This window comes from Lampetra planeri, chromosome 7 (assembly GCF_965212315.1).
Source record: "Lampetra planeri chromosome 7, kcLamPlan1.2.h2, whole genome shotgun sequence".
Lineage (NCBI taxonomy): Eukaryota > Metazoa > Chordata > Hyperoartia > Petromyzontiformes > Petromyzontidae > Lampetra > Lampetra planeri.
Genome location: NC_136113.1, coordinates 6,962,667 through 6,988,144, shown reverse-complemented (window position 1 = coordinate 6,988,144; position 25,478 = coordinate 6,962,667). Strand labels below are relative to the sequence as shown.

Here is a 25,478-nt window from a genome sequence, read left to right as displayed (position 1 = left end):
ATTTCATTTTTTTACCTACGTGACTTTACTGAAAAAAACTAAGAGTATGAATCCTTGCAGTCACGAAAGCTTCAAATCAAGTGGCAGTACCCCCACTTCACCCCACCACACGTGAGCTTCCGAGTGACGAACTGTGGTTTATCCATTTATAATTCTGGGTGGACAGAGGCAGAGATATTGAAGGAAACTTCATTTGCCGTGTCAGAAGATCGCACTGGGAACCTCTGGATTGCAAATCAAGTGCGCTCACCATGACACCATGACAGAAACCCAAATATATTTACTATATATATTTGGGTATTTATATTCACATATAACGGGGGTCGGCAACCTTTCGAAGTACAATAGCCATTTTTGGGGGTTTTTGTCTTCGACCAAAATATTTCGTGAGTCACATCACGTGCAAAGCTACTTGTCCAAACAAACACAACAGCTAAAGAGTCTCAAGGGGGCAGCCAAAGAGCCGCAAGGGGGCAGCCAAAGAGTCACGAGGGGGCAGCCAAAGAGCCACGAGGGGGCAGCCAAAGAGCCGCAAGGGGGCAGCCAAAGAGCCGCAAGGGGGCAGCCAAAGAGCCACGAGGGGGCAGCCAAAGAGCCGCAAGGGGGCAGCCAAAGAGTCACCAGGGGGCAGCCAAAGAGCCGCAAGGGGGCAGCCAAAGAGCCACGAGGGGGCAGCCAAAGAGCCGCAAGGGGGCAGCCAAAGAGCCGCAAGGGGGCAGCCAAAGAGTCTCAAGGGGGCAGCCAAAGAGTCACAAGGGGGCAGCCAAAGAGTCACAAGGGGGCAGCCAAAGAGCCACGAGGGGGCAGCCAAAGAGCCGCAAGGGGGCAGCCAAAGAGTCACCAGGGGGCAGCCAAAGAGCCGCAAGGGGGCAGCCAAAGAGCCACGAGGGGGCAGCCAAAGAGCCGCAAGGGGGCAGCCAAAGAGCCGCAAGGGGGCAGCCAAAGAGTCTCAAGGGGGCAGCCAAAGAGTCACAAGGGGGCAGCCAAAGAGTCACAAGGGGGCAGCCAAAGAGCCGCAAGGGGGCAGCCAAAGAGCCGCAAGGGGGCAGCCAAAGAGCCGCAAGGGGGCAGCCAAAGAGCCACGAGGGGGCAGCCAAAGAGTCTCAATGGGGCAGCCAAAGAGCCGCAAGGGGGCAGCCAAAGAGTCACAAGGGGGCAGCCAAAGAGCCGCAAGGGGGCAGCCAAAGAGCCGCAAGGGGGCAGCCAAAGAGCCGCAAGGGGGCAGCCAAAGAGTCACGAGGGGGCAGCCAAAGAGCCTCAAGGGGGCAGCCAAAGAGTCACGAAGGGGCAGCCAAAGAGCCACGAGGGGGCAGCCAAAGAGCCGCATTTGGCTCCGGAGCTGCAGTTTGCCGACCCCCTGACACAGAACATCAATGGGCAAACCAATGAGAAACAGGATACAGCAATGGATAACTGCGATGGAAGGACACAGGGAGCTGAGGCTGCTGTGTGAGTGATGGGCTGTTTTGCCTGCACGTGGATATTAACAATCCCATGACAGACTGCAGAGACAGCACAATACATTCCGTGTCATGGGACTCATAGAAGAGTCATGTTCGCAGTTACAAAACAGTGTCTCCTTGTATGCAGCATAAACAAGGTCACTTTGTAAAACCAAAAGTTGTGTTCTAATGTTAATAACCGTACAAAGGAGATACTTCCCTTCACCAACCCACACTGACCAACATGGTGAAGTATGGTCAAACATCCAGGCCTTCATCCCATAGTGGGTAAATTATCGGCTGTACATTTGTATTGTTAATATATACAAAGAAATACATTTTACAGTATTTCATATTAGAAAAATAGTAACAATATTTTTTTTATTACAAAATAAAAATACGTGAATAGTTACAAATAAATTCCCACAGAAAATTGCGGAAAATAATTTTCAGCAGTCTCTTTGCTCGGTGACTGTGCCATAATCTAGCAGCAAGGCCACATTTCACCAGGACAAAAGTAGCAGCTGCCACTGCTGCCCAGAGTTGGCAAAGAGTTTGAAGTCTCATTCAAATGTGACATTTCTGTACCTGCGCCAGATTCTGTACTGGAGCGCATACAACAATTACTGAAAACTGCTAAACAGTAAAGTTACGTGAAACAAATGCAAGGATTGAATGCAGTTTTATTTACAATAATATTCACAAGGTGTCCCCATGCTCAAATGAATGAAGTGGTAATCAACTTAATTTATAGTGGTGAGAGCCATTCTTCTCATAGGGCAACCACGTTGCACAAAGTTATCACAATCATAAGCTAAGATCAATCGGCTGCAGGTGGCACAACGTAGCAATCATTATAGCAACCTTCCAAATCTTCTTGGTTCTTTCGGTAAAGTCACGTAGAATGGAAATACCGAAAGAACCAAGAAGATGAATCCCTGCAGTCACGAAAGCTTTAAATCGAAATCTTCCAAATGTTAGTATGATGGTGCTCTGCCCATAGAGCCACCTGGCTGGAGAGAGCACACGTCTGGATCAGTGACGACTGTAGCCATGCCTCCTGCCACTAAGTGTGAACAGAGTTGCTCTGCGTTGACCTCTGTGAGGTCACTTTGTGCAAACAGGGCTGGGCGTGTCAGCAGACTCCCCAAGCTGCCAAGCAACCAACATCCCATGAGTCGTGCCACAAGGCAGCTAGGTAGCCAGGCCAGGCCAGGCCAGACCGGGCCGGGCTATCACATGAAACGTCACGTGCAACACAGCACCCTGCTCATTCTCCCAGCTCTAACACACGTCGTCTTTGTTTCACACACACAAAAAAAAACACAACTTCAGGGAGAAATCTATCGTTTCAAAAATGGGGAATGAGGAACGCATGTATGATCGTCACAAGTTGGCTCGTCACACTGTGTTTTTGTGAATGCCTCTGTCCAAATGTTTTCTTGGAAGTGAATTCAATATTTTGAGAGAGAGAAAAAAAAGCCCAATATATAATTAAATGAAAAGTGTCTGTATTTGCAAAAAACAATATTATTTATTTTTTGTACTTTTTACAGCTTGAGTGCTTCACGAAGTTTGGCTGCCAGCACCAGATCAGTCCCAAGTGCACAAAGAGTTTACGCAGAAGATCACACAAAATATGTTGACATTGCTTCCTTAAAAACAAGTCCACTGCTTCATTTGGTATTACATAAAGATGGAAACTAGCAAATAGTGCTTGAAACTATGCACAGTGGTGGTGCTCGTCCACTGGGGGCCCTAAGCAGGATTTTGAGGGTGCCCCCTTTCAATCTATGTAATCCTAATCAGATGATAGAAAATATGTAGGCAAGCGATATTAATGTAAGATAACATATATGTAATGAGATGAGAGGAGACGCAGACAAGATAGATGTGAGAGAGGATCCTGTGTTTGTTATGTTAATTCTAGATTTGAAGCTTTCGTGACTGCAAGGATTCATACTCTTAGGTGTTTTCGGTAAAGTCACGTAGGTAAATAAAAATAATAATAAAATTAAAATAATAGAAATAATAATAGAAATAAAATAATAAATCACCACGTTTCAGAGGCAACACATGTCTCCGTCATCAGGTGGGACCGTCACAGCTAAATTTACTGTATCAAGTGAGGCAAAATTCCAAGAGACAAGCTCTTAAATACAAGTTAAGGGGGAGGGGGGGAGGGGCTTATCTGAATGTGGTAGCCAATGAATGGAACGTGTTGGGAGGGGTGGGCGGGGCTAAAAGAGAACAATAGGTGCACTTGTTGTTGTAACCGGTGTTGGCTGACAATCCAAATACAAAAATGAGAGTACTGTTAAACGCTGGGGATGTCAACACTCGGTAAAGTAGAATAGTAGAATAGTACCTGTCAAATAAGAGAGAATAATACCTGTCAAATAAGAGTTTGTTCTGTTAATGATCTTGTTATGCTTATAAAGAATTGAACTTTAGCTGATATTTCTGAAGAGGCTATAACCTCCCTTCTCGTGGCACAGATGGTTACAGAGGTGAAACTTTTTTCTATTTTCTAGTTATCCCATTGCACAATTAATCGATGGATTGGTTACTCATATAATGGGATAGCCCAGCTGAATTTTCTTAATTTATCACTATTATTATGCTATTACACTTTTTTAGGAGGGTCCTACGAAGTTTAGTAGTAGGAGGCGATGGATGCTGTGTGCATTCCAAATTTAGTAGTCTGCAGGCGATTTTTCAACATTGGGCTGTTTTGGCCAACACCAATTACTTTGCATGTTGTTTTTATTGACCATGGGAAGAACATGGAGAGCCTAGAGGAAACCGATGTTGAACAGGGGGAGAAGCATAAAACGTATTACATATATATAACTGCACACAGAAAGGCACCCCAATCGGGAATCCAACCTCGGCCCTCCTTGCCATGAAGTGTTACCACTTCACCCCTAACAAAGCAATAAAAATAGGTGACTTTAACCCGAAAGTGCCGTGCTTAAAAAATGTATCTAAAGATAATAGACCAAAGTTGTGAGCTGCCCACTGCAGAGCGTAACCACGTGTCAATTTGGGCAGTGGTGTTGGTGAGGCCTTCAAGACAGTGGTTAATGACTTACGCAGACCTTGCCAGGTTGGCCGGACCTGTGATACGATTGCCATCTGGGCGTCCACTAAATTTAAACCTACGCTTTGGATGTATCCAGATGTTTCAATGAATATAGTTATTTAAGTATATATTTAATACAAAATATATGGGTACAGGTAAGGTGTTGTTTTTACAATGAAATATGATATTAAAACAATGTTTCTACTAATGTTATAGTGATTCACATTGACACACTTCAATGCCTTTCACCAATCTGCACTGACCAGCATCGTGAAATATGGCCAAACAACCCCTCTGATCTACGAACACTGCTTCATGATTATTACTATTAGTTTAATCATGTCGGAGAACAAATCAAATTGAAATCTTCAACTTACTACCATGGCTTTATTTTGGTGATTTCGAAAAGTGTATTGGTTTAGCCATGTTTGTTTGTTGTAGTACAGAGTTAGAATGATGGCCTTAATCTAAGTTGTCTTGTGGTTGTTGTTGGTTGTTTGACTTGCATCCCACTGGGATTTTTGCACACAGCGTTGGTGTACGGTGATTTTTTTCTGCAATATTTTGCTGTCTTTTCTTGGATTTTCTGTTTGCACTTAGTCACATATTCACTTTAAGATGTTTTTTGTTCATGTTTTTGTTTTTTGTTTGTTGTGCTTGCACCCGATTCAAGAGCCGAATGGCTCACAGGGCTATACCTAATAAATGAACTTGAAAATGAACTTGATGCACTGGTAGTAGCTCCCCCAACTTTCCCAAAGTGTGGCCTGTGCCCCTGGCGCTGGGTGTGACATCATGACGCACGGCACAACACTTACTTGGATAGTAAGATGACACAGTTCTGAGCCCTGCGTCCGTCGATGACGGACAGTTCCTTGGCTCTCTTGTTGCCGTGGTGAAGGTCCTCGGTTGAACCCAATTCCTTCTGTCATTTCAAATGAAATTCAAAAACACATCAGCTCTCTTCTTGTTGAATTAACAACCTGCTGCGTAGCATCAAAGCTCCATCGGTCAAATTAGGAGAGAGTTTCTTTTGGCCGGTGTTCGCAAGCTGGAAGTACGATGGTTTCTGCACTTGTGAGGTGTATGTGGCTGGCTAACTAGGCACACAAGCAGTGAGGCAACAGCGCATATTTTTCAAGATAGCCGATATAAAAAAAAGACAAAGCATTACATTTTTACTTATAGTTTTGCATTCTTAAGTATGTTGTATTAGATGGCGTTCAGATATACATCCATTGCATGTATGTTAGTTAATCGTATTGATCTTTACAACATTGAGTCGTTTGAAACTAGGTATTTCGTTTGGTCTTTCGCTATTTGATGTTATTTAATCACGCTAGCCACCAAACATAAACACAGAGATAAAGCGAAGAAACTCATACTGTACTCTCTTTTAAGAAAAATCTAAAATAGACGTCTGCATCGGAGGATAAATCAAGCAAAACATTGCTCGTAAATGCATTTACTTTTAATAAGAATCCAATCAGATAAAAAAAATGAGCCTTGTTTGAGGGGCCCAGGAGGTGGTCTTTTTCGAAGCAGAGTAAATTAAATGCAATGTCTTTTGGCAGACTGCACCACCATGCATGGTCTCAAAATTAGAAGCAGTTGTTTTTTTTGTTTGGAGAAAAGTTGTTGATATTCAGATTATGACATTTTTTGCGGGAGTTAGTGCATTGCACTGCAAGCTACGGTCTCCCACACAAAACCCTGAAATGAGCTAAATTGGCTTCTAATTGGCTCGCGCGCTTGGAAAGAGCCTTTCTTCGTGGACCGTTGGACGGGCAGCATTTGTCCCCAACGTCAAATGAACACTGCTTTTCCTGAAGGCTATTAAATGCATTAACGGGGCATCTGTGGACCCTAAAAATAACGAAACATTTAGGTGTTTTTTTGCTGTGAGCCACCTGTAGTTTTTTGCTGTATGATCCCAAACCACTCACCACAATGTGTACGTGACTAATTAAGAACAAAATATTTCATAGAAAAAAAGGCAATGGCGCAGCCCTGAAGTCGCTTGCTCACACCACTGCTGGGGGAACAGCCTCCACTAGAAGGAGCTCTAGAGAAGCCCCTCTGGAGTGTGTTTTTGGCCTACTCTTCCACGCTGGTCTGGTGTCTTGGAAGAGGTGGGAGCACCCCACAAATTTGCCCCGCCACACACGACCTGCCGATGTGTTGAACCCACTTGTATTGCTGGGTGGACGGAGGCAGGGAGCGGGGGATTTAAGGAAACATGACCTATGTGTCAACAGCTGTGTTGGGATATGGATGTGCTAATCATTATTCTACTCCAGCATCAATGTAAGCCCCCCACCCAAAAAAATTATATTTTGGCGATGCGTCTAAAAGGATGCAAGAATAACAATTCATTGCAGAGCTCCGCTTGAATAAAGCATAGCACAGGCACAGTTGGCAGAGCTTACCTGCTTCAGATTATTGAAGGGCAGCAGGTCCTGAGTAGCAGGCCAAGGCACACAGGAACAAGACATGCAGCGTTAGCTTGCAAAGCAAACCGGCAGCAGCGGTGCAGAGAAGCATTCCAGAATGAGAAAAAAAACCCTCTGCTGTAAACAGCACACAGGCCTGCCCTGCCAGAGGTATCAGGGCATGATAGCAGAGCGCTCCGGAAAAATAATTTCATGACAGCTATCTGTTAAAAAAATTATTTGACACTTGCATTTCAACCATCGCATTATACAGTAGTTGTGTTAATGTGTTAAATGACAGGAGAGAGGCAAATGCCTCGAGCAGCAATATGCAATGAAGGATAGAAATGCAGCGCAATAAACATCCGCTCTGATTCAACAAGCTCGTTACGCTGCATGGCAAACACCGATCGAGTTAAATGTCACGCAAGCTGCGATTCTCTTCAGAGCGTGAGCACGCAGAGGTGTCGTTGTTCTGAGCGAGGACAATGCACAGCAGCAAATTTAGGACAAGCACCGGGATAGTAAGCGAAGCCGAGGAGACAATACGAATGAGCGGGCTTGTTGCTCATTGACCGCGGTGTTGGAAAAACTTGACGTCCCATGCATCGTGGGAACGAACCTTTTCCAACGACTGCCGATTTAAATTGCTACCATCAAAGAAGGCGGCTGTGGACGCGACGACTAATTCGTGATGTCATCGCACCGGACAATCTGCAGTAAGTCCTGCAAAGCTAACGCCAGCGTTTTTAAAGAGTGCATTCACACAACGTATTATGCCGCTGGGTGTTAATAAAGATTCCGCATTTAAATTTTTGATAAGCTTGAACTTGTCCTGTGTGCACTGGATTGCAATAATATGCAATCACTTTGAAGTTAACTGCAACATACATAATCACATAAACGCTCCGTCGGTTCATTGATGCAGCATCTGATTTTTTTTTTTTACACATGCAAGGTTAAAAAAAGACATTTAATAAACTGGTATGTCAACTTAAACTTTTAATTAACGCCATACATTGCTTTAATAAACATGCGTGATTTGTAAAAAAAGAACCTTTATCTTTCAATGACAAGCAATTATGTTGGCCAGCGTGGTGAAGTATGGTCAAACGTGTCTCAAATAAGCCTCCAGTTCAATACGACACGAGGAGGCCTTCCACCAGGAGTGGATTGCCAAAAGGCTGTCTTTACATTATTTAATGAATGATTATTGAACCAAACCGCTGTGACCACAGGGGAGGATTACTTCCTTCACAATCATCACAAAGTAAATAATTCCCTCTAATTGCGAATTGCTCAGTTTTGTATAACAAAGGAATTTGACCTATTTAGCACTTGCATTCTCATAAGGTGCAGTGCCCTTTACTTTTAAATACAGTACATCAATTAGAACGGTGAGGTCACGGTCATTTGCAACAGAGTTATTGCGTGCCTGTGTCCAGCCCCTCGCCTGAGTAAGCGCAGTGCTGCTGTTACCTGTTGCCGTTGGTAGGCCGAGAATACCCTCTCAATGTCCTGCAGGTCCAGAACTCGGAACGCTCGCTGGTCGTCCAGCTCACTCCATATTGTGCCATCAATTTTGTTCTGAAAATCACAAAAGTATTACAGTATTATTAAACCAACCTTGAGACGTCGCAGGATAAGAAGTCCACACTCGATTTCGAAATCAAGCTTTAAATCCAAGACTTTCACACTCCTCTTTTCCATCAAAACATCAACGAGGCATTCAACAATGGTCTGATTGTTGTGTATGAAAGAGCAGAAATCCGTTTGGAAAAGTCTAAAACATTTTTATATTTTTTACCGGAGCGGCTGGGATTTGGATTCCGGCCCGCTCACGCTTGTGAAAAAAAAGCCCCAGGGACAGCTGCTTGCGCCAGGCCTTGCACTCACCTCTGGCAGCTTGGCCCAGTTGAAGGACTTGAGCGGGTTGGCTGGCTGGGGAATGTTCTTCTTTTTGAGGACGGGTGCCGCTGGGGCCACTGCAAAGTTCATGCCGAGTGGAGGGGGCCCCGGGGGGAGCGGAGGTGCTCCCGGTGGGGGTGGGGGTGGTGGTGGCGCCCCCATGCCAGGGAAGGGAGGAGGAAGTGGAATCCCCATGAGCGGCGGAGGAGCCGGGGGTGCAGCAAGGCTGGGGAGCGGGCCCGTGATGATGCCCTGCAAGCACGCACATGGCCGCAGGACAGCGCAGCGCCCCAATGGCATCATCTCATTGCACAGCTTTGTCTCCTGAAAGTCAATATTCCACAGGTTTTAAAATTATTTTTCTTCCAAAAATTATTTTATTGAACAAACGATTTAGGACAACAAAGAGAACCTGTCCATGTCATGTGTTTCAATAAACTCTATATCCCTGGTGTCTACTTTCCTAACTCGAATAACCCTCTAGGGGAAGGATGGGGTGGGGGTGCGGGGGAGAAGGAAAATTAAATGGAGGGGGAGCGAAGGGTGGGGGGCGCCTAAATTCCAGAATAAATTATCTTAAAAATCAATGTTACATTTGTATTTAAAATGTTACTGTTTGGGGTGGAGAGATGGTGCAGAGATTCATGCACTCCGCTACGAACGAGGCAATTTGAGTTTGATTCCCGGATGCGGTTAATGCCATTAGGGAGTGATATCTAAACTGGTCACCAACCTGCTGTATGTATGTTGAACTTCTTTCTCACTGTACATAGCCAGCCATGCTAATCGGAGGTGACCAGCGTGGTGAAGTATAGTTAAAAAAATCTGCTTGACCGACATGATATATGGAGGCCATCATCCACCAGTGGATGGACAAATGGCTGTATGATTGTATGATTGTTGTTTCGTAGCGTTTTAAGTGCTCTTAGTTGCTGACGATTCAGTGATATAAGCCTTCGGGCCTGAGTGCAGCAGCTGTGATAAATGAGAAGATAATGAGATTGGTTGATAGTGCAGAGTCAAACAGACAAGCAGATAGACACGCATATAGGCAAACAAGCAAAGGAAGACAAACAGAGGAGACTGCCAGACATACATACAAACATGCAGACAGACAAGCAGGGAGACAGAGAGACAGAGAGAGAGAGAGAGGAAGGGGCTGCCTCTCACCGTGTGCCCCATCTCCTGCAGCTTGGCGCTCAGGGCCGCCGTCTGCTCGCGAGCGACGCGCAGCTCCTGAGACTCGCGCTGCAGCTTCTCTTTCATCTTGTTCAGCGTCTTCATCATGTCCTCCTTCTCCTGCGTCTTCGCCTCGCACTCCCGCTCCTTCTTCTCCAGGCGGCCCAACAGCTCGCTGTGCTCTGCGGGACACATTGTTCCGTGATTACGGGTGCACTAAAGGGCACAGGTGCCTCTCGCCAAGTCACACCGGCCCAGTCGCAGCAGTGGGTGACAGTGCAGCATAAATCCATTGCAGAACTGAATTCCTACGCGCTCACATCTGTATTCCCCGCCTTCATCGAAGCAGACTGACTAGAGTGGTTAAATAAATAAAAGAGTGGTCAAATAAATGACAAGGCATGGGGAGGCCCTCATCCAGCAGTGGATGTAGGTTGTGTAAAGGCAGAGGTGTAATGCATCCACTCATCAGGAGTATTTCAATCGCGAAATTACCTTTTCGCATTTTTTCAGCTTGCTCTTTCCACTGTTTGACTTCGTTTTCATTCACCAACCTGTGAATGATTGAATGGCATTTTAAAAGCGCATAGGAAAAAAAAAAGTCTTAACAACAAAATCAGCTTTGGTCAATCTCATCGTGTTTAAGACAGATATCTAATGCGCTTCCGAAATACTGGATTTTCCTGCAGAATATTTCCGAACTTGTTTGCACGCGAGGAAATAACGTAACGAAGGTTAAATAAATGATGCAATTTTACCGTTTGACTTAATCTTATTATTCGACACATATATTCAGTGCCATTTCCTTTTGCAGTCATATCCTGCAGCATTGCATAGCGGTGTCTTTGAAGTTGCACTGCTAGACCAATGAACTATATGCCAATCTTCTTGGTTCTTTCGGTAAAGTCACGTAGAAGGGAAATAATAAAATAATAAAAATAAAACATAATAAAATAATTCTCACGACGTTTCGGCCACAACGCAAGCAGCCGTCCTCAGGTGAAAAACAGGTCTGTCGGAAAGACAGGGTCTGAATGATTATTATTTTATTATTTCCCTTCTACGTGACTTTACCGAAAGAACCAAGAAGATGAATCCCTGCAGTCACGAAAGCTTTAAATCGAAATTTATGCCAATCATAGACCAATGACACACTGAGCGACAATGACATTGGCCTCAGACGCTGCTGTGTCAAGGACTGAAGCATGTAGCTCCCTCATGAATGGGCTGGGCCAGTCCGTCGGCAAGAGGGAAAGAGTTTCCCTCGTTGAGCCGAGAACACGCATCGCAATGCGCCGAGCGTTATGATAAATTGACATTTTTCAAGGTCAGATGTATCCAGCGAGGACGTATGCAAACAAATGTTTGCATGAGTAATGGCGGCATTAATAGAGCGAAGCACATTTTAATGACTTGACTTTTGACATTATTACGTGGGGGTTTTGTGTTGCTTCGAAGTAGCAGCTGGAGAACGTAAATTATTGGAATATTTCTTTGGGTTTTAAAAACATGCTATCTGCATCAGCGATACTTTCCGTGTGATGTAATCCAATGATAAACGATGAAAGGGGCGGTGGTGGGGAGGGTGAAGATTTCAACAACAAAAACTAAAGCGCCTTAAGAAAATTACACGTAAATTGGATGAGTTAAAATAAACAGCGACAAATCTGCTTTAACACGTTTTTATGCAGCCTTAGCTTTTTACCATTTGCCATTCAGCAATTTCCTGGGTTCATAAATTCCTCAAAGTGCATTGAGAAAAGAGGGGCGACTTGGAAGGGAGCACGTCACGGCACACGACGGAACATTCGTGTGCCAGCTGGCATTTGACAAATGGGTTATATAACAATCTAGAACCTTTTAAACTTTGCTGGGCTTAAGCCCAAATCTGTAAACATGTCCTTGTTGGTTATTAACGTTCTGTAAACTAGTTTTGTTCTTGCACTTTCCGAACGGCTCTAATTGGGAGACCTCGAAATAATATTTTTTCCCCTTTAATGACCAGGGCATGCTCGGACGCAATCCGCAAACGAATAAGCAAACACCCGTTCGCCAATCAAACAATATAAAATTCCTCTCTGCAAGCGCTTACACTAGTAGTTTGACATTCTTGAACGAATTAACTTTCCGTGGAAACATAACTCGTGTAACAGGAACGTTCGGGCAACAGTAACACCATAACAAGTGTTGAGACGTTGGTTCCATCTCCAAATATCATTGTTGGCACGGCGAGTATGCGAGCAAAGCGGAGCAGAGGACGGTGGAAAACATCTGTGGGGCGCGCGACGCGTGCACGTGATGGACAACGGGAAACCTGGCGCTCAGCCTGGACAGGGGCGAAGAGGGGGGAGGGGTGCTGAGAGTGGTGGGGGGAGGAGGCGGAGGGGCTTGACAGTGCCTCAGCGACAGGGATACAAGTCGGGGAAGGTGCCCTTCCAGGTGAACGCTTACCCGCATGCTAATTGAGGCAGCTTCCTTTGTACGTACGTATGTATGTGGAACTTCTTTCGCACCGTACGTAGCCAACCGTGCTAATTAGAGGTGCAGGAATAGAACTGCGCATTCGTGTGTTGCTGTACCCCCGTGCTTGCCTTGCCCAGGAAATGTTTTCCCCCCAGGGAAGAATTATTTACAGGTCCTTTGGAATGTCCTGTTGATACGACTGGACTGCCATAGCAATGTGGAACTTTTGACTGCTGGTTCAGGGCTTCCAATTGAGATGAGCATTGTCCTACACCTGTTCAAGCAGTCAAACACTTTGAATGACAGTTGAAAAGAGCTAGAGATGGCACAATCTCTCCTTTCCTTCACGTACGGCGAGTGGACGAAGGGTTTAGAGGCCGTGCAGTATTCGTGACATGGTGTGGCCTCCAGATGGGCACTCCAACACGGTAATAACCCTGCAGTGACTGCAAGTCAGAGGCCGCTAGCTAGTAACCGCAATTACGCGTCCCATCGTTAGTCCGGGAGAGAGGCTGGAGGACTATGAGAAGCACAACGAGTGAGCCAGCTGGCGAGCGAGCGTTACATGCGGACGATGTTCTTGACGTTGAAATTCTCCAGGGGGGCGACGTCGAGGTCGTCTCCACGCTCACTCTGCAGGACGATCTGCTGCAGAATGCGGTCGAGCAGCTGCCAGTGCTGCACCATCACACTGCTCTTCTTGTCTGCGAATGGCAGAAGAAGCAGCACCCTTCAATTAGCACGTGCACATGATTCGCAATAGATTTTTTTTGCTTCGGTCACGTAATGATCTGAGCAAATTTGTGCAATTAAAACCATCCACCTCTCGAAGCAGTCAATTTTTTTTGTTGTCACGTGAGCTAGTGTTTAATGAGGCAATTGTTCGATGGTAAGTTGAAGAAAAATTCTCATAACCAGATTTAGCAATTTGATACGACTGTTCATTTGAAACTGCATGAGGAGAAGATCCAGCAAGTCACAAGAACAATTCGGGAAGTGAGAATGCACAGGTAATCTTGCATTTGCATAGCACACATACAGAAAGACAACAATCCCCCTGTAAAGACGACACGATCTGTAGGGGGTGCAAGTCCAGTTAGCGAGCACCTTTTAAGGCCAACTAACCTCTTCAGTGCTGATATTTACACTCCATCATAGGTACTTATTCAAGGCTGGTGGAAAGTCTGTGACTGGTTTTGCTATCACATGTCACTATCGGCTGTGGTTCATAGTGCAGTGCGCTAACCACTATGCCGCTACTCCAACACAACAAAATATCTTCCACTTAAGCATCTAGACTCTCAAGGCAGGCAGTGTTCGTGAGCACCTATTAAGGCCAACACGGCACATGAGTGCGTGGTGTGGCTCGCACTATTGCTGGCCACACAAATCTGTTACCCTAGTGGTGATGTTTACACATTAGAGGGAGCACTGATTTAAGGCTAAGTCGACCTAATGGCAGTTTAGGACAGGTTCAGATTCATGTTACCATTGGCCAGCAATCAAACCCAGGTCACCATGTTTATAGCGCAATGTGCTAACCACTCTGCTGCAGCTCCCTGAATACAAGACGCACACACGCACACACGCACACACGCATGCTAAATAAACACACTCGCACGGGCCCTCACACACGGACACGTGATGGCCTATATACAATGTAAACTGCCCGTCTGCCAAGTGTCAGCATGCTTCACTGTGACCTCTGCAAATTTTGTATCCCTGGCAGTACCAAGAGACATATGGAGAAGTCGTCATTTCTCCTTCTTGGCGAAACTCAATTGCACATAATTTATTTTAATTATTTTATGCCAGGGTTTCTGTGGGCTTATTAACAATGTACAGCGTATGCCAACATTGTTTGTGGCAGCTTTTGACGATATCCATTTTTCAACAACATTTAGCCTCGCTTTGTCATTCAAATATAAACAGCACGCTTCGCTCTGACCACGTTGGGGCATTTAAATAACACCACTCGATTCTGCTGCTGGTCTCGGCGGTCGGCGCGGCGTTGCAGTCTGTCTGAGCTCAAGGCTACACATCTCGCCATGCCAAGCCACATGAAGACAAGCCTTTGCCATGGCGGTACCCACATGGCATGTGCAGGCAGTGGTAGAGGATGGACATGAGGTGTGGGTACGCCTCCGTGAACTTCAGCTTCCGCTTGATGACGTCGAACATTTGCCCGGCACTCTTCGTGTCGATGTGCATCTGTGAACGATCCGGGCACATGGACGCACACCGCAATGGGAACTCGCTTTTATTTAGTACCACCACCTCAGGGCCACAAATGGGAGGCGAGCACCACCTCAGTGGTCATTTTGAGCAGGAAATCACTTTTAACTTTGTATACTCATATTATCCAATGGCGGGGCTTCTAAACTTGGCAAACAACGGACAGGAGAGTCACTCACCATGTCAAATCGCTTGGCCAGCTCGGCTTCATCCTCGTTCCGGATCATCTCGAAGAAGTCCAAATGTCTGCAGTGATTCGCGCGAAAGAAGCACAAAGTGATTGGCAACATGGGTCTCCATGCTGAGCAGAGCGGTCTCAGGAGGTGTTCGTGTCAATGCCACAAAAAGGCTCTATATCTTACAGAGGGAGAGAAATATGAAAATGTTCAATAAGCACATTGAGGTTGGTGTGAGACGTGTAAAGGATTTGAAATAAAATGTTGTTTTATATTTAATGTTTCCCTACTATGTGAAGAGAGCATCTATAAATACATTATCCTGTATATATGCAGGGTATACATTGGTTATACAAAGGTAATGCCAGGCACAGTCTAAAAATGTGCTTACCGGTCCAAAGTGGCATTTTCATGTGACCTCAGCTTGTCAACCAACGACTGGATCCCCAACATTAAAAACTCGTATCTGAGATGAACTCGGAACTCCATGTTTTCCTACAATATAAAAAACAGAAAACAAAGTCAACACAGTACAGACATGAACGTAGCTACTTGCAAAAGTAACAGAGAAAATACGAGTTCTGAAAAATAGATAAATAGATTTCATGTCAGCAGGAAGGGCACAATTAGCTGTGAGGATCTATTTCATGGGCGTACTGCGATGGTACAGATGTTGATCTTATTTACATTAATGGTTGCATCGGTCATAATACAAATAGCAAATATCGGTACGTGCTTTACATTTCAGTTGGCTTGGCTATGCTCGATCACAACAACCACTGACAGAAGTAATTTCTGGGTAGAAAGACATTTATTAAATGAGGAATGTCTCAAACGGTTGGCACAGGAATAAACATTTTAATATTCACAATATTTTAAAAAAATCACGACTGTTAATTAGAAAGTGCAAACTTAAACTTACAAATACAAATCTAGTTGAGATTTTTTTTTTTACAAATGATGAAGCTTCACATTTAAAACCTGATGTATGAAAACTAAGAATCATATAAATCCTGCTACTACAAGTATTTTGCCCATGAGAACATAATGGGCACCAAAAGATGGCATTGACAAATGTTGACAATAACGCAACACCAATTGGATGCATGTAAATGATTTGTGTATGAACGTGACTATTCAATGGCAACCAGTATTTCATTTCGCGACCGTGGGCACAGGCAGGCTATGCAGCGCTATCTCTCTTGTGCGTGGCGATCGACACACACCTGTCCCGTTCCAGCGTTGAGGATGGCGTTGATGAAGGACATGATGGCTGTTTTCAGGCTGACCTCGTCACGGTACTTCCCTGTGTTTCTGTCCAGTTCGGTGATCAGTGTCTGTAATTTAAAAAAAAATTGCCCAATGCACTGGCACACATCGCTCGACTTTTGGTTGTGTTAATCCTTTGGGGTGCAGGCCACACATGGCTATCAACAGGGACATTTTCACCAGTATTTCTAGCGTATCAGCATCAACAGTGGCATACCTACTGAGTATGCAGGTGGTGCAACTAAACGGGGCCCATGGGTTAGGAGAGGCCCAGTCACTGGCCTACGAACAGTGGGGAAATTGGAGAAGGTGGGTGGTGCATTTCATTCCTTGTACCAGGGCTCATGTCAACCACAATCAATCAATGTTATTTTAAGACAGGCCTGAATCCCCTTTTAGACAAAGGTGTATTTTGCAAGATAAGTTTGGGATACAACGAATGTTACATCCAGTTCATTGTGAACCCACTGCTGAATGAAGGCTTCCACATGCCATCATCAGCAATAAGGTTTTTTTTTACCATAATTCACCAAGCTGGTCAGTGTGGGTTGGTGAAGGTGGGGCTCATAGACGTAAGAGCAAAATACATTACAACAACAGATGTTGCTGCACTGTCTGATGGCTGCAATGTAGCCCCGCAACAGCCTATGGCACCTGTTTAACTCATGATGGTCGCCCATCCTGGCTCAACCCCAAATTCTGGGTGAATTTATCAGAGGGTCAAGCATGTACAACACTTAGATTCTGAAAGTAATATTGAACAAACGTGAAGTTTGTGTGAGAACATAGCAGCGAAGGCGAGGGCTGGTGCAAGACGAGTTTTGGCGAGGGGAGCAAGATGGAGGCGAGGGCTGATGATGTGAGGGGAGGTTTGGCGAGGTGAGGGTATTTGAGGGGAGAGTTGACGAGGGGAGGCTACGGTGAGGGGAGGGTTGGTGATGAGAGGGGGGGGGGGGTGGTGGTGAGGGGAGGGTTGGCGAGGTGAGGGTATTTGAGGGGAGAGTTGACGAGGGGAGGCTATGGTGAGGATAGGGTTGGTGAGGAGAGGGGGGGGGGTGGTGGCGAGGAGAGGGTTGGCGAAAGGAGTGCTGTTGAGGAGCAGCTTGGCGAGGTGAGATTTGGCGAGGTGAGAGTTGGCGAGGGGAGGCTCCGGTGAGGAGAGCGTAGGGTGAGGGCAAGGTTTGACGAGCCAAGGATTGGAGAGAGGAGAAGTGTGTTGAGTGCTGGCACGGGGGAGCGAGTGCAGCACCTGGAACCGCGTCCTCTCGGCGGCGTGCTGCTGGTAGTGCAGCATGGCCTGCAGCACCTTGCGGTGGCCGCCTGGCACGAGGCACACGGCGCCCAGGATCTCCAGCACCGCCACCTTGGTGCGCACGTTCTCTGAGCTCAGGCTTTGCGAGATCACGTTGATGCTCTCGGGGTGCGCCAGCACGTGCGCCCTGCCCTGTGAAGATAGCCCACACCCCGACCCAGCGCGCGTGTGTCAGTGTCCGCGTTCTGCGGATAGACTGGCCCCTGGGAGAGAAATGTGGAATTTTCATCACAGGCTCAGGGCTGGGGCTGGTGGAAATGGGCTCCGCTCCATATTATTTTTAAGCAAAAGCATTTCTCGTAGGGAATAAGGACATTTAAGGTGCGGTGAATCATTTCTAAGTGTTTACATAGGAATTGTCTGTCAGTGGTGATTTACTTGTTTGATGGAATGACTCTCAGGAGGCCACGAGAGTATTTATATTAGGGTCCTCTGTCTACCTCCACAGAACAGTTCACTATTCAGCACAGGCGTGCGTAAATGTCCAAAGTCATGCACGTGCACGTTCTCGCAACGTAAACAATATTGCAGGAAAAAACGGACAGTGAAATGTGTCCTGTGTAGCTCAGTAGATTCTGGATACATTATTAAATAGATAACAATTTAAAGCTGTTCACCTTTTCTACTTCTAGATGAAGGCCTCCCATGTCTCATCGGTTATGGGGGTCGTTTGACCATACTTCACCATGCTGGTCCGAGCAGGAACGGGGGGGATGCCCAGGACCGGATCAGATATCAATCGCTGCTAACGTTAGCCATGGCCAGGAATTAAACTCAGGTGGCTAGGTTCATAGTTTAGTGCGCTAACTCACTGCACCACAGCTCCCCAGGGTAATTCCTGATGATTATTTTCCCCATGAGTAAGTACATTTGTAAATTAACAATGAACCTGTGGCTGGCAGCCGTATACAGTTACCTTTAACTGTCATAATGTTCAGACATAACAAGATCCGTTCTGCCAAAAACACCCGCTTTTAAAAGCCATCGCTAAGCAACGCCATCTGTTGAAAGTATTAAGAGATGTTGTTATTCCTCCCGCTGCAGGTTATGGTGTTTGTCAGATTCCCAACTTGCAGTGGTTGAGGAAATGCTGTACGTGTGCCTCAATGCCAACTGGGTATTTTCTTCAGAAGCCATGAAGAACAAATGACAAGCAAATATCTTTCATCCCACTCATTTTATGGACTGGTTGCTTACTACACACATTCATAATACAGTACAGTAGAACCCCTCTTTACGACCGCCCCTGTTAACGACTAATCGCTTAACGACGGACCTCCATAGAGCTCAATGTGTTCGCTTACCGACCATTCCCATGTTAATGATGGGCTGTTATAGGTACGGTAAATATTCATTAATGCATAGATTAACCATGCTTCTTTTAATATTATGTATTTATAATGTTGTTAGTATCTTTATGAATTAATATCAATAGTTTTAATATTATAAAGATGTTCTTTGGGTGAAAACGGGTAACTTTTCCATGCTATCAGAACGAATTAAGCCTTTAATATGTATTTCCTATACTCGCTTGACAAACGGTTTCGTGGAACAAATTACCATCATTAAGAGGGCTTCTACTGTACACTATTACAATATTATATACATTATACACTTTTATTGAATTTGTATGAATTGCATTTCTGCTTGTGTTAGAGCTCACAGTAATGGTGCACTTTATTTGAGTCTGCAGACTTTTTCAGGAGCGTATGTTTAATTATTTCTGTATGGGTACTCAAACAAACCGACACGTGCATTCTAAGCTCCATACAGACCGATTCACAGAATCCATTTCTGAACTGCCATCTACTGGCTACAGCACATGTATTATTAAGTACCAGTTATGAATCATCATCATCATCATCAGCAGCAGTCATGATCAATCCACTGCTGCATCAAAGCCTCAAGCCGCTACCACCCAGCACCTGCACACAAGCCGGTCTCATTGCTCCATCTCCGTGGGGGTAACGTGATCTCCGGTTGCTTCTCCTCTTTGGCTGCCTCTGTCTCAGTGGTTGGTCTCAATCGCCGGCCATCATCCCGTCTAGCGACACGTGTCCTGCCCAAGCCAACTCACATTTCTTTACGAGAGGAACTCACATGACGGTGAAAGAATTCACGTGCGTAAATACATTTTGTTTTTTTGAGAAGTCAAGGTGGACCCGACACCATGTATCTCGCCATAAATGTCGAAAGAGGCAGGAGTAACCACAGATTTCCTAATCATTACAACAAATTGCTGCGATTACAGAACACAGTCCACTCCCGCATTCAGAACAAGACGGGGGTCGTACAGCGTTTTGTTCTGAATGATGGCATTTCGGTCGACGTTGCTGGAAGCCCCTTCGGGAACTGACGAAGCAATAGAAGCCACCATCACGCCGAACAACACGCGACAACAGCCTGAACACAGCACATCTCAGAGCGACAACACAGCACAACCGTGAAAACTCACACGACCGGTCAACCTACGTTCGCACTTGATGGGCAGAGGCGGTTGGAGACGAATGATCTTGAGGAAGAGTGTTTTTTTTAAAACAGCTGCTGATCCCGGTGTCAGAGTTGGGAGTGTGTGGAGTAACCACAGGATTTCTAGCCTAAGAGGCTGGCCGTGGCATCATCACAAGTAAAGTTTGGGGAAAAACCTAAGAGTTGCGCGTTCTGTGCTTTGGCGAATTTTTATTATTTGTACTATTTTGTGACTTCCCCCTCTATCCGAACCTTTTTATAATGTGAAGTCAGAGACCACGTGAGAGTGTTGTTCGCACGCTTAAATGTTCACAATGCACAGGAGTGAAATCACACCCGGAAGAGATGTATTAATGCATCACGTGCATTGTATCAATGATGTGTTGTTTACAGGCAAGATGTGTACAGTTCAGAGGATTTTCCTGGGCAGTTTATAAAAATCCCCACACTTCTGCTTCCTGAACAAAGAGTTCACAATTACGAAAGCGTTGGAACTCCATGTGTATGTGTGCGACTATTTTAAAAAGAAATACTCAAGCAACCACCCATAGCTTAACTGAGCTCAAAAGTATTGAAACACCAACATATGAGACCACTGTTAATACACTGCTGGATGTATGTGAAGTATTGGAAAATGACGGCAGGAAACTCCTTGACGGGAACACACTTCTTTTATTAAATCTTGACTTGTAACAATACAACGCGTGGCCTCTCTTCTTCACACCGCACTTCTCTTGACTCAGGATTCTGTGCTGCCGGCTCTCTGTGCCTCGTGTAGACTCCGCGCCTCGGCTACACTCCTCTCTCGCCTCGTGTAGACTCTGCGCCTCTGCTACACTCTCCTCTCTCTCGCTGGCTACACCGTATGCATACTCGGCTCGTGCAGACCGTTCTCTCTCGCTGGCTACACCGTATGCATACTCGGCTCGTGCAGACCGTTCTCTCTCGCTGGCTACACCGTATGCATACTCGGCTCGTGCAGACCGTTCTCTCTCGCTGGCTACACCGTATGCATACTCGGCTCGTGCAGACCGTTCTCTCTCGCTGGCTACACCGTATGCATACTCGGCTCGTGCAGACCGTTCTCTCTCGCTGGCTACACCGTATGCATACTCGGCTCGTGCAGACCGTTCTCTCTCGCTGGCTACACACTACACATTACTCAGCTCGTGTAGACCGTTCTATCTCGCTGGCTACACACTATACCTTACTCTCTTCTACTCCCCATTACTCTCCTCTCCGGGCTCTATCTCTACACCTTCGTCTTCATTCTTAGATGGTTCCACTTCTGCCCCTTGCTCCTCTGTGCATCACCTTATATACCCCTTCTTCCCGGGAGACGGAGCGGATGCGGACCTCAACGTCGGCACCGCTCCTCCGTTACCCAATCCCCACGCGCTATCCCCACGATCCGGTTCCGCTCAGCGCGTGTTTCCACTCTCCGACCAATCACACCGCGCTGCTACCCGATCACTCCCTCTGGGCGCGTCACCGGCACACAGCCAATCAGCAGCACTACCCCCACCCGCGCACTGACGCCTGCTCCTCCCCGTCAGCGCGCGTCACCACACACACACCCGTACATACGCGCTGGCACACGACATATACACCCAGCGCGTATCACCACTACATCACCCCCTCCCACATAGCTCGCAGCCGGCCCGGCTGCTAACAACAACCAACCACGACGATAAAACGACAACCAACAAAAAAAACCCCATAACCCCCCGAGTGTGCCCCGTAACATAACACAACAACAACAACAACAAGAATAACTATGTACAGATTGACAATGAACGCGAAAAGTCAACAATAACACGATACGAGCAAATACGAAACGAACGCGCCCCACGTCCCTGCGACTACACGCAGTGACGAGGCGCTCCAGCTGCCCCGACTCCTCACGAGGCAGGTCATGCAAAGTAGCACGACCTGGCGCGAGTCCGTCTGGCTGGTCCATCGTATGGGGCGGGACACTGACGACCGTCCGGCGGTTCCGGCCGCTCCAGACGGCGCGGAACGGGCCTGAAAGGGCCGGCCCCGCCGCGGAGATCCGGCCGCCGGTGATCGGCAGCTGTCAGTTCCGAGACACCGGGGATTGTAGAGATGACTTGGGCTCTCGGTCGTCGTCCAGCCGAGCTCCTATGGCGCGCTGCCGCGGAGCGCGGCACCCGGACGCCACGTGGCCCCGGAGGCCGCAGTTATAGCACGTGACGAGGGTCGGAGTAGATCTTGGTTGCTCCGACTTTCGGCCCGATCGCAGAGGCGACCGGGCCCCCGGCCTCCAGTCCCCTGGTCGTCCCGTGGCGAACGCCTCCTCTCGTGGGCTGACGACTTGGGGTTCGGCGACCACCAACCCCGGGGCTGCGACGACAGCAGCGTTGCAACCAACGCCTTGCTTCCGTTGTAGGGCCTCGTGCGCTTGAATACTCGTGGCGACTCTCAAAGAAGAAATATCAATGTCGTCAGCTGTGTTGATAGGGACCCCCAGGTCCTGCGCCAACTTGAGCAGCTGCTCCAAAACCATCGCGTCTTGGCCCTCCTCGTCCATCCGAGGGAACGCAGCATCAGCAAGAGCCAGCAACGCCGTGCGATAGGCCAGCGCGGTCTCCGTGGCCGCTTTCCGTCTTGCGTAGAACTGATGGCGGCATGTAGAGGGAGGCCCGTAGACCCTGGCCAACAAACCCAGCGCATCCTTCAGCGTGGAGCGGTCCGACTTCCGTGCAGCCCTGAAGGCCGCGAGCGCATCGTCGTCCAGCATGGCGGGCAATGCCCGCAGCGCCGTAGCATCGGACCACGCTGACATCTCTTGATGCGCCAAAAACCTTCGCTGAAATTGGCCCCAGTCTCCGCCTTCCGCCTTGAAGGCTGACAACGTGGGCAGGCGCTGCTGAAAAATGAAGTCATCCGCCTCGTGGTTCCTCTCCGCCTGTCCGTCGGTGTCTAAGATGGCGGGTCCAGCAGCAGACGTAAGATGGCGGACCCCCTCGCGCGCTGATGACGTCGATGCGCGCGCTTGGGAACCCACCACCACGTGGCGCTCGCCGTTCCCGCCAAAAGTAGGCCCAGGCGCAATGGCGGGAATCCCCCATTCGTTTTGGCGGGAATCTGCGGGGCGACCTTGTAAAATGTCCCCCACCATCCCCGCTCCTCCCGACGAGCTGATCTCCGCCAAGATGGACGCGGCGGCGAGCAGCAGCTCCGCCAGTCGGGAGTGCGCCTCACGAAGCCCGGCGTCTGTCCCCGGTCGCTCGGCCGGCGCCGTCGACGGACCCTGCAGCGTGGGCAAGTCCTCTTCCTCACCCCCCGCCACCAGCGGCTCCGAGTCGTCCAGGTCTTCCTCGCGGTCAATCCCGTGGGTCCTACGGGTCTTCCTCGTCTCCATACTTGGAAGCCCGTTTCACTTCTGACGCCAGATGAAGTATTGGAAAATGACGGCAGGAAACTCCTTGACGGGAACACACTTCTTTTATTAAATCTTGACTTGTAACAATACAACGCGTGGCCTCTCTTCTTCACACCGCACTTCTCTTGACTCAGGATTCTGTGCTGCCGGCTCTCTGTGCCTCGTGTAGACTCCGCGCCTCGGCTACACTCCTCTCTCGCCTCGTGTAGACTCTGCGCCTCTGCTACACTCTCCTCTCTCTCGCTGGCTACACCGTATGCATACTCGGCTCGTGCAGACCGTTCTCTCTCGCTGGCTACACCGTATGCATACTCGGCTCGTGCAGACCGTTCTCTCTCGCTGGCTACACCGTATGCATACTCGGCTCGTGCAGACCGTTCTCTCTCGCTGGCTACACCGTATGCATACTCGGCTCGTGCAGACCGTTCTCTCTCGCTGGCTACACCGTATGCATACTCGGCTCGTGCAGACCGTTCTCTCTCGCTGGCTACACCGTATGCATACTCGGCTCGTGCAGACCGTTCTCTCTCGCTGGCTACACACTACACATTACTCAGCTCGTGTAGACCGTTCTATCTCGCTGGCTACACACTATACCTTACTCTCTTCTACTCCCCATTACTCTCCTCTCCGGGCTCTATCTCTACACCTTCGTCTTCATTCTTAGATGGTTCCACTTCTGCCCCTTGCTCCTCTGTGCATCACCTTATATACCCCTTCTTCCCGGGAGACGGAGCGGATGCGGACCTCAACGTCGGCACCGCTCCTCCGTTACCCAATCCCCACGCGCTATCCCCACGATCCGGTTCCGCTCAGCGCGTGTTTCCACTCTCCGACCAATCACACCGCGCTGCTACCCGATCACTCCCTCTGGGCGCGTCACCGGCACACAGCCAATCAGCAGCACTACCCCCACCCGCGCACTGACGCCTGCTCCTCCCCGTCAGCGCGCGTCACCACACACACACCCGTACATACGCGCTGGCACACGACATATACACCCAGCGCGTATCACCACTACATATGCATGTTGAGCTTCTTTCGCACCGTACATAGTCAACCGTGCTATTTGGAGGTGTGAGGGCCTCCAACACACTGTGTGGGTTGTGAGGGTTATTTGGCCATACGCTGGCCAGTCTTGTTTGATAAATGCGGGGAACACAGATACGGCAGTATAGAAGTACAGGACAACGATGGCTTTTGCTTCACTGCCATCAGTGTGACAATTCGCTGAATCACGAGTCGGGTGAATTGTTGTACCTGTATCGAGACGAACAGTGATGGTCTGATCAGTACAAACTTGGCTTAGTAACCGCTTCTCTGATTAGCACGGTTCGATTTAAAGCTTTCGTGACTGCAGGGATTCATCTTCTTGGTTCTTTTGGTAAAGTCACGTAGAAGGGACGCTGTCTTTCCAACAGCTCTGTTTCTTCACCTGAGGATGGCTGCTTGTGTTGTGGCCGAAACGTCGTGATAATTGTTATTTTATTATGTTGTATTTTAAATAATTATTTTATTATTTCCCTTCTACGTGACTTTACTGAAAGAACCAAGAAGAAGTTCAGCATACATACATTATGCTGTCTTCCATCGCTGAACTTTTGAACGTATGTACTTGTGCTGTACCCTCATAGTGTGCACAAGGCCAGTATTTTTTCCCCCAGAGGAAACCAAGGCACTGCTTTCAATTACCAGTATACTTTACTGCATTTTGAGATTCACCTATTACAATCTGGAACTATTCACACACACACAAATCAAAGTGCGGTCTTCCGTGGACCACTGATTAAGCAAGTTTGGGATTGTGTTCAAGCGACATTTAACTTTACAGCATGTCTGGTAAATCATCCGTGTTTATGTTAGGGGGAAGTGGACTGTGTGGAACGGGTGAGGTCTAGTGTCTTCTCTGTGTTTACGTGACCTTTGTAAGATACGCGTTTGGGTACCCCCTTGCTCAAACAGCTCTCATAGCCCAGCTGAGTCGCATAACGCTAACGTTTTAACGTCAAACTCCTCGCGTAGTGTCAACCTGCTTATACCCCACCTTCATTCAAAGCCACGTTTTATTTTCTTATGTATTTATATGATACTCAAGGAGGTTA

At 47.5% G+C, this 25,478-nt stretch overlaps 1 protein-coding gene across 5 annotated transcripts in view; it reads right to left on the bottom strand.

The window, feature by feature from the left end:
- The window catches only part of LOC144719877 (disheveled-associated activator of morphogenesis 2-like), a 110,330-nt gene that overhangs the window by 20,815 nt on the left and 64,037 nt on the right, over window positions 1–25,478 (bottom strand). For 3 of the 5 annotated variants that reach the window (XM_078596155.1, XM_078596152.1, XM_078596151.1), the window contains 12 exons: window positions 17,439–17,633; window positions 16,147–16,257; window positions 15,312–15,415; window positions 14,924–14,990; window positions 14,603–14,720; window positions 13,075–13,213; window positions 10,542–10,600; window positions 10,038–10,228; window positions 8,856–9,119; window positions 8,439–8,546; window positions 6,957–6,986; window positions 5,346–5,452 (listed from right to left, as the gene is read on the bottom strand). In XM_078596155.1, the coding sequence (XP_078452281.1) occupies window positions 5,346–5,452; window positions 6,957–6,986; window positions 8,439–8,546; window positions 8,856–9,119; window positions 10,038–10,228; window positions 10,542–10,600; window positions 13,075–13,213; window positions 14,603–14,720; window positions 14,924–14,990; window positions 15,312–15,415; window positions 16,147–16,257; window positions 17,439–17,633 (1,493 nt within the window). Of the gene's footprint in view, window positions 1–5,345; window positions 5,453–6,956; window positions 6,987–8,438; window positions 8,547–8,855; window positions 9,120–10,037; window positions 10,229–10,541; window positions 10,601–13,074; window positions 13,214–14,602; window positions 14,721–14,923; window positions 14,991–15,311; window positions 15,416–16,146; window positions 16,258–17,438; window positions 17,634–19,426; window positions 20,907–25,478 lie in introns of those variants that run through there. The other 2 variants (XM_078596154.1, XM_078596153.1) reach the window with 2 other exon arrangements.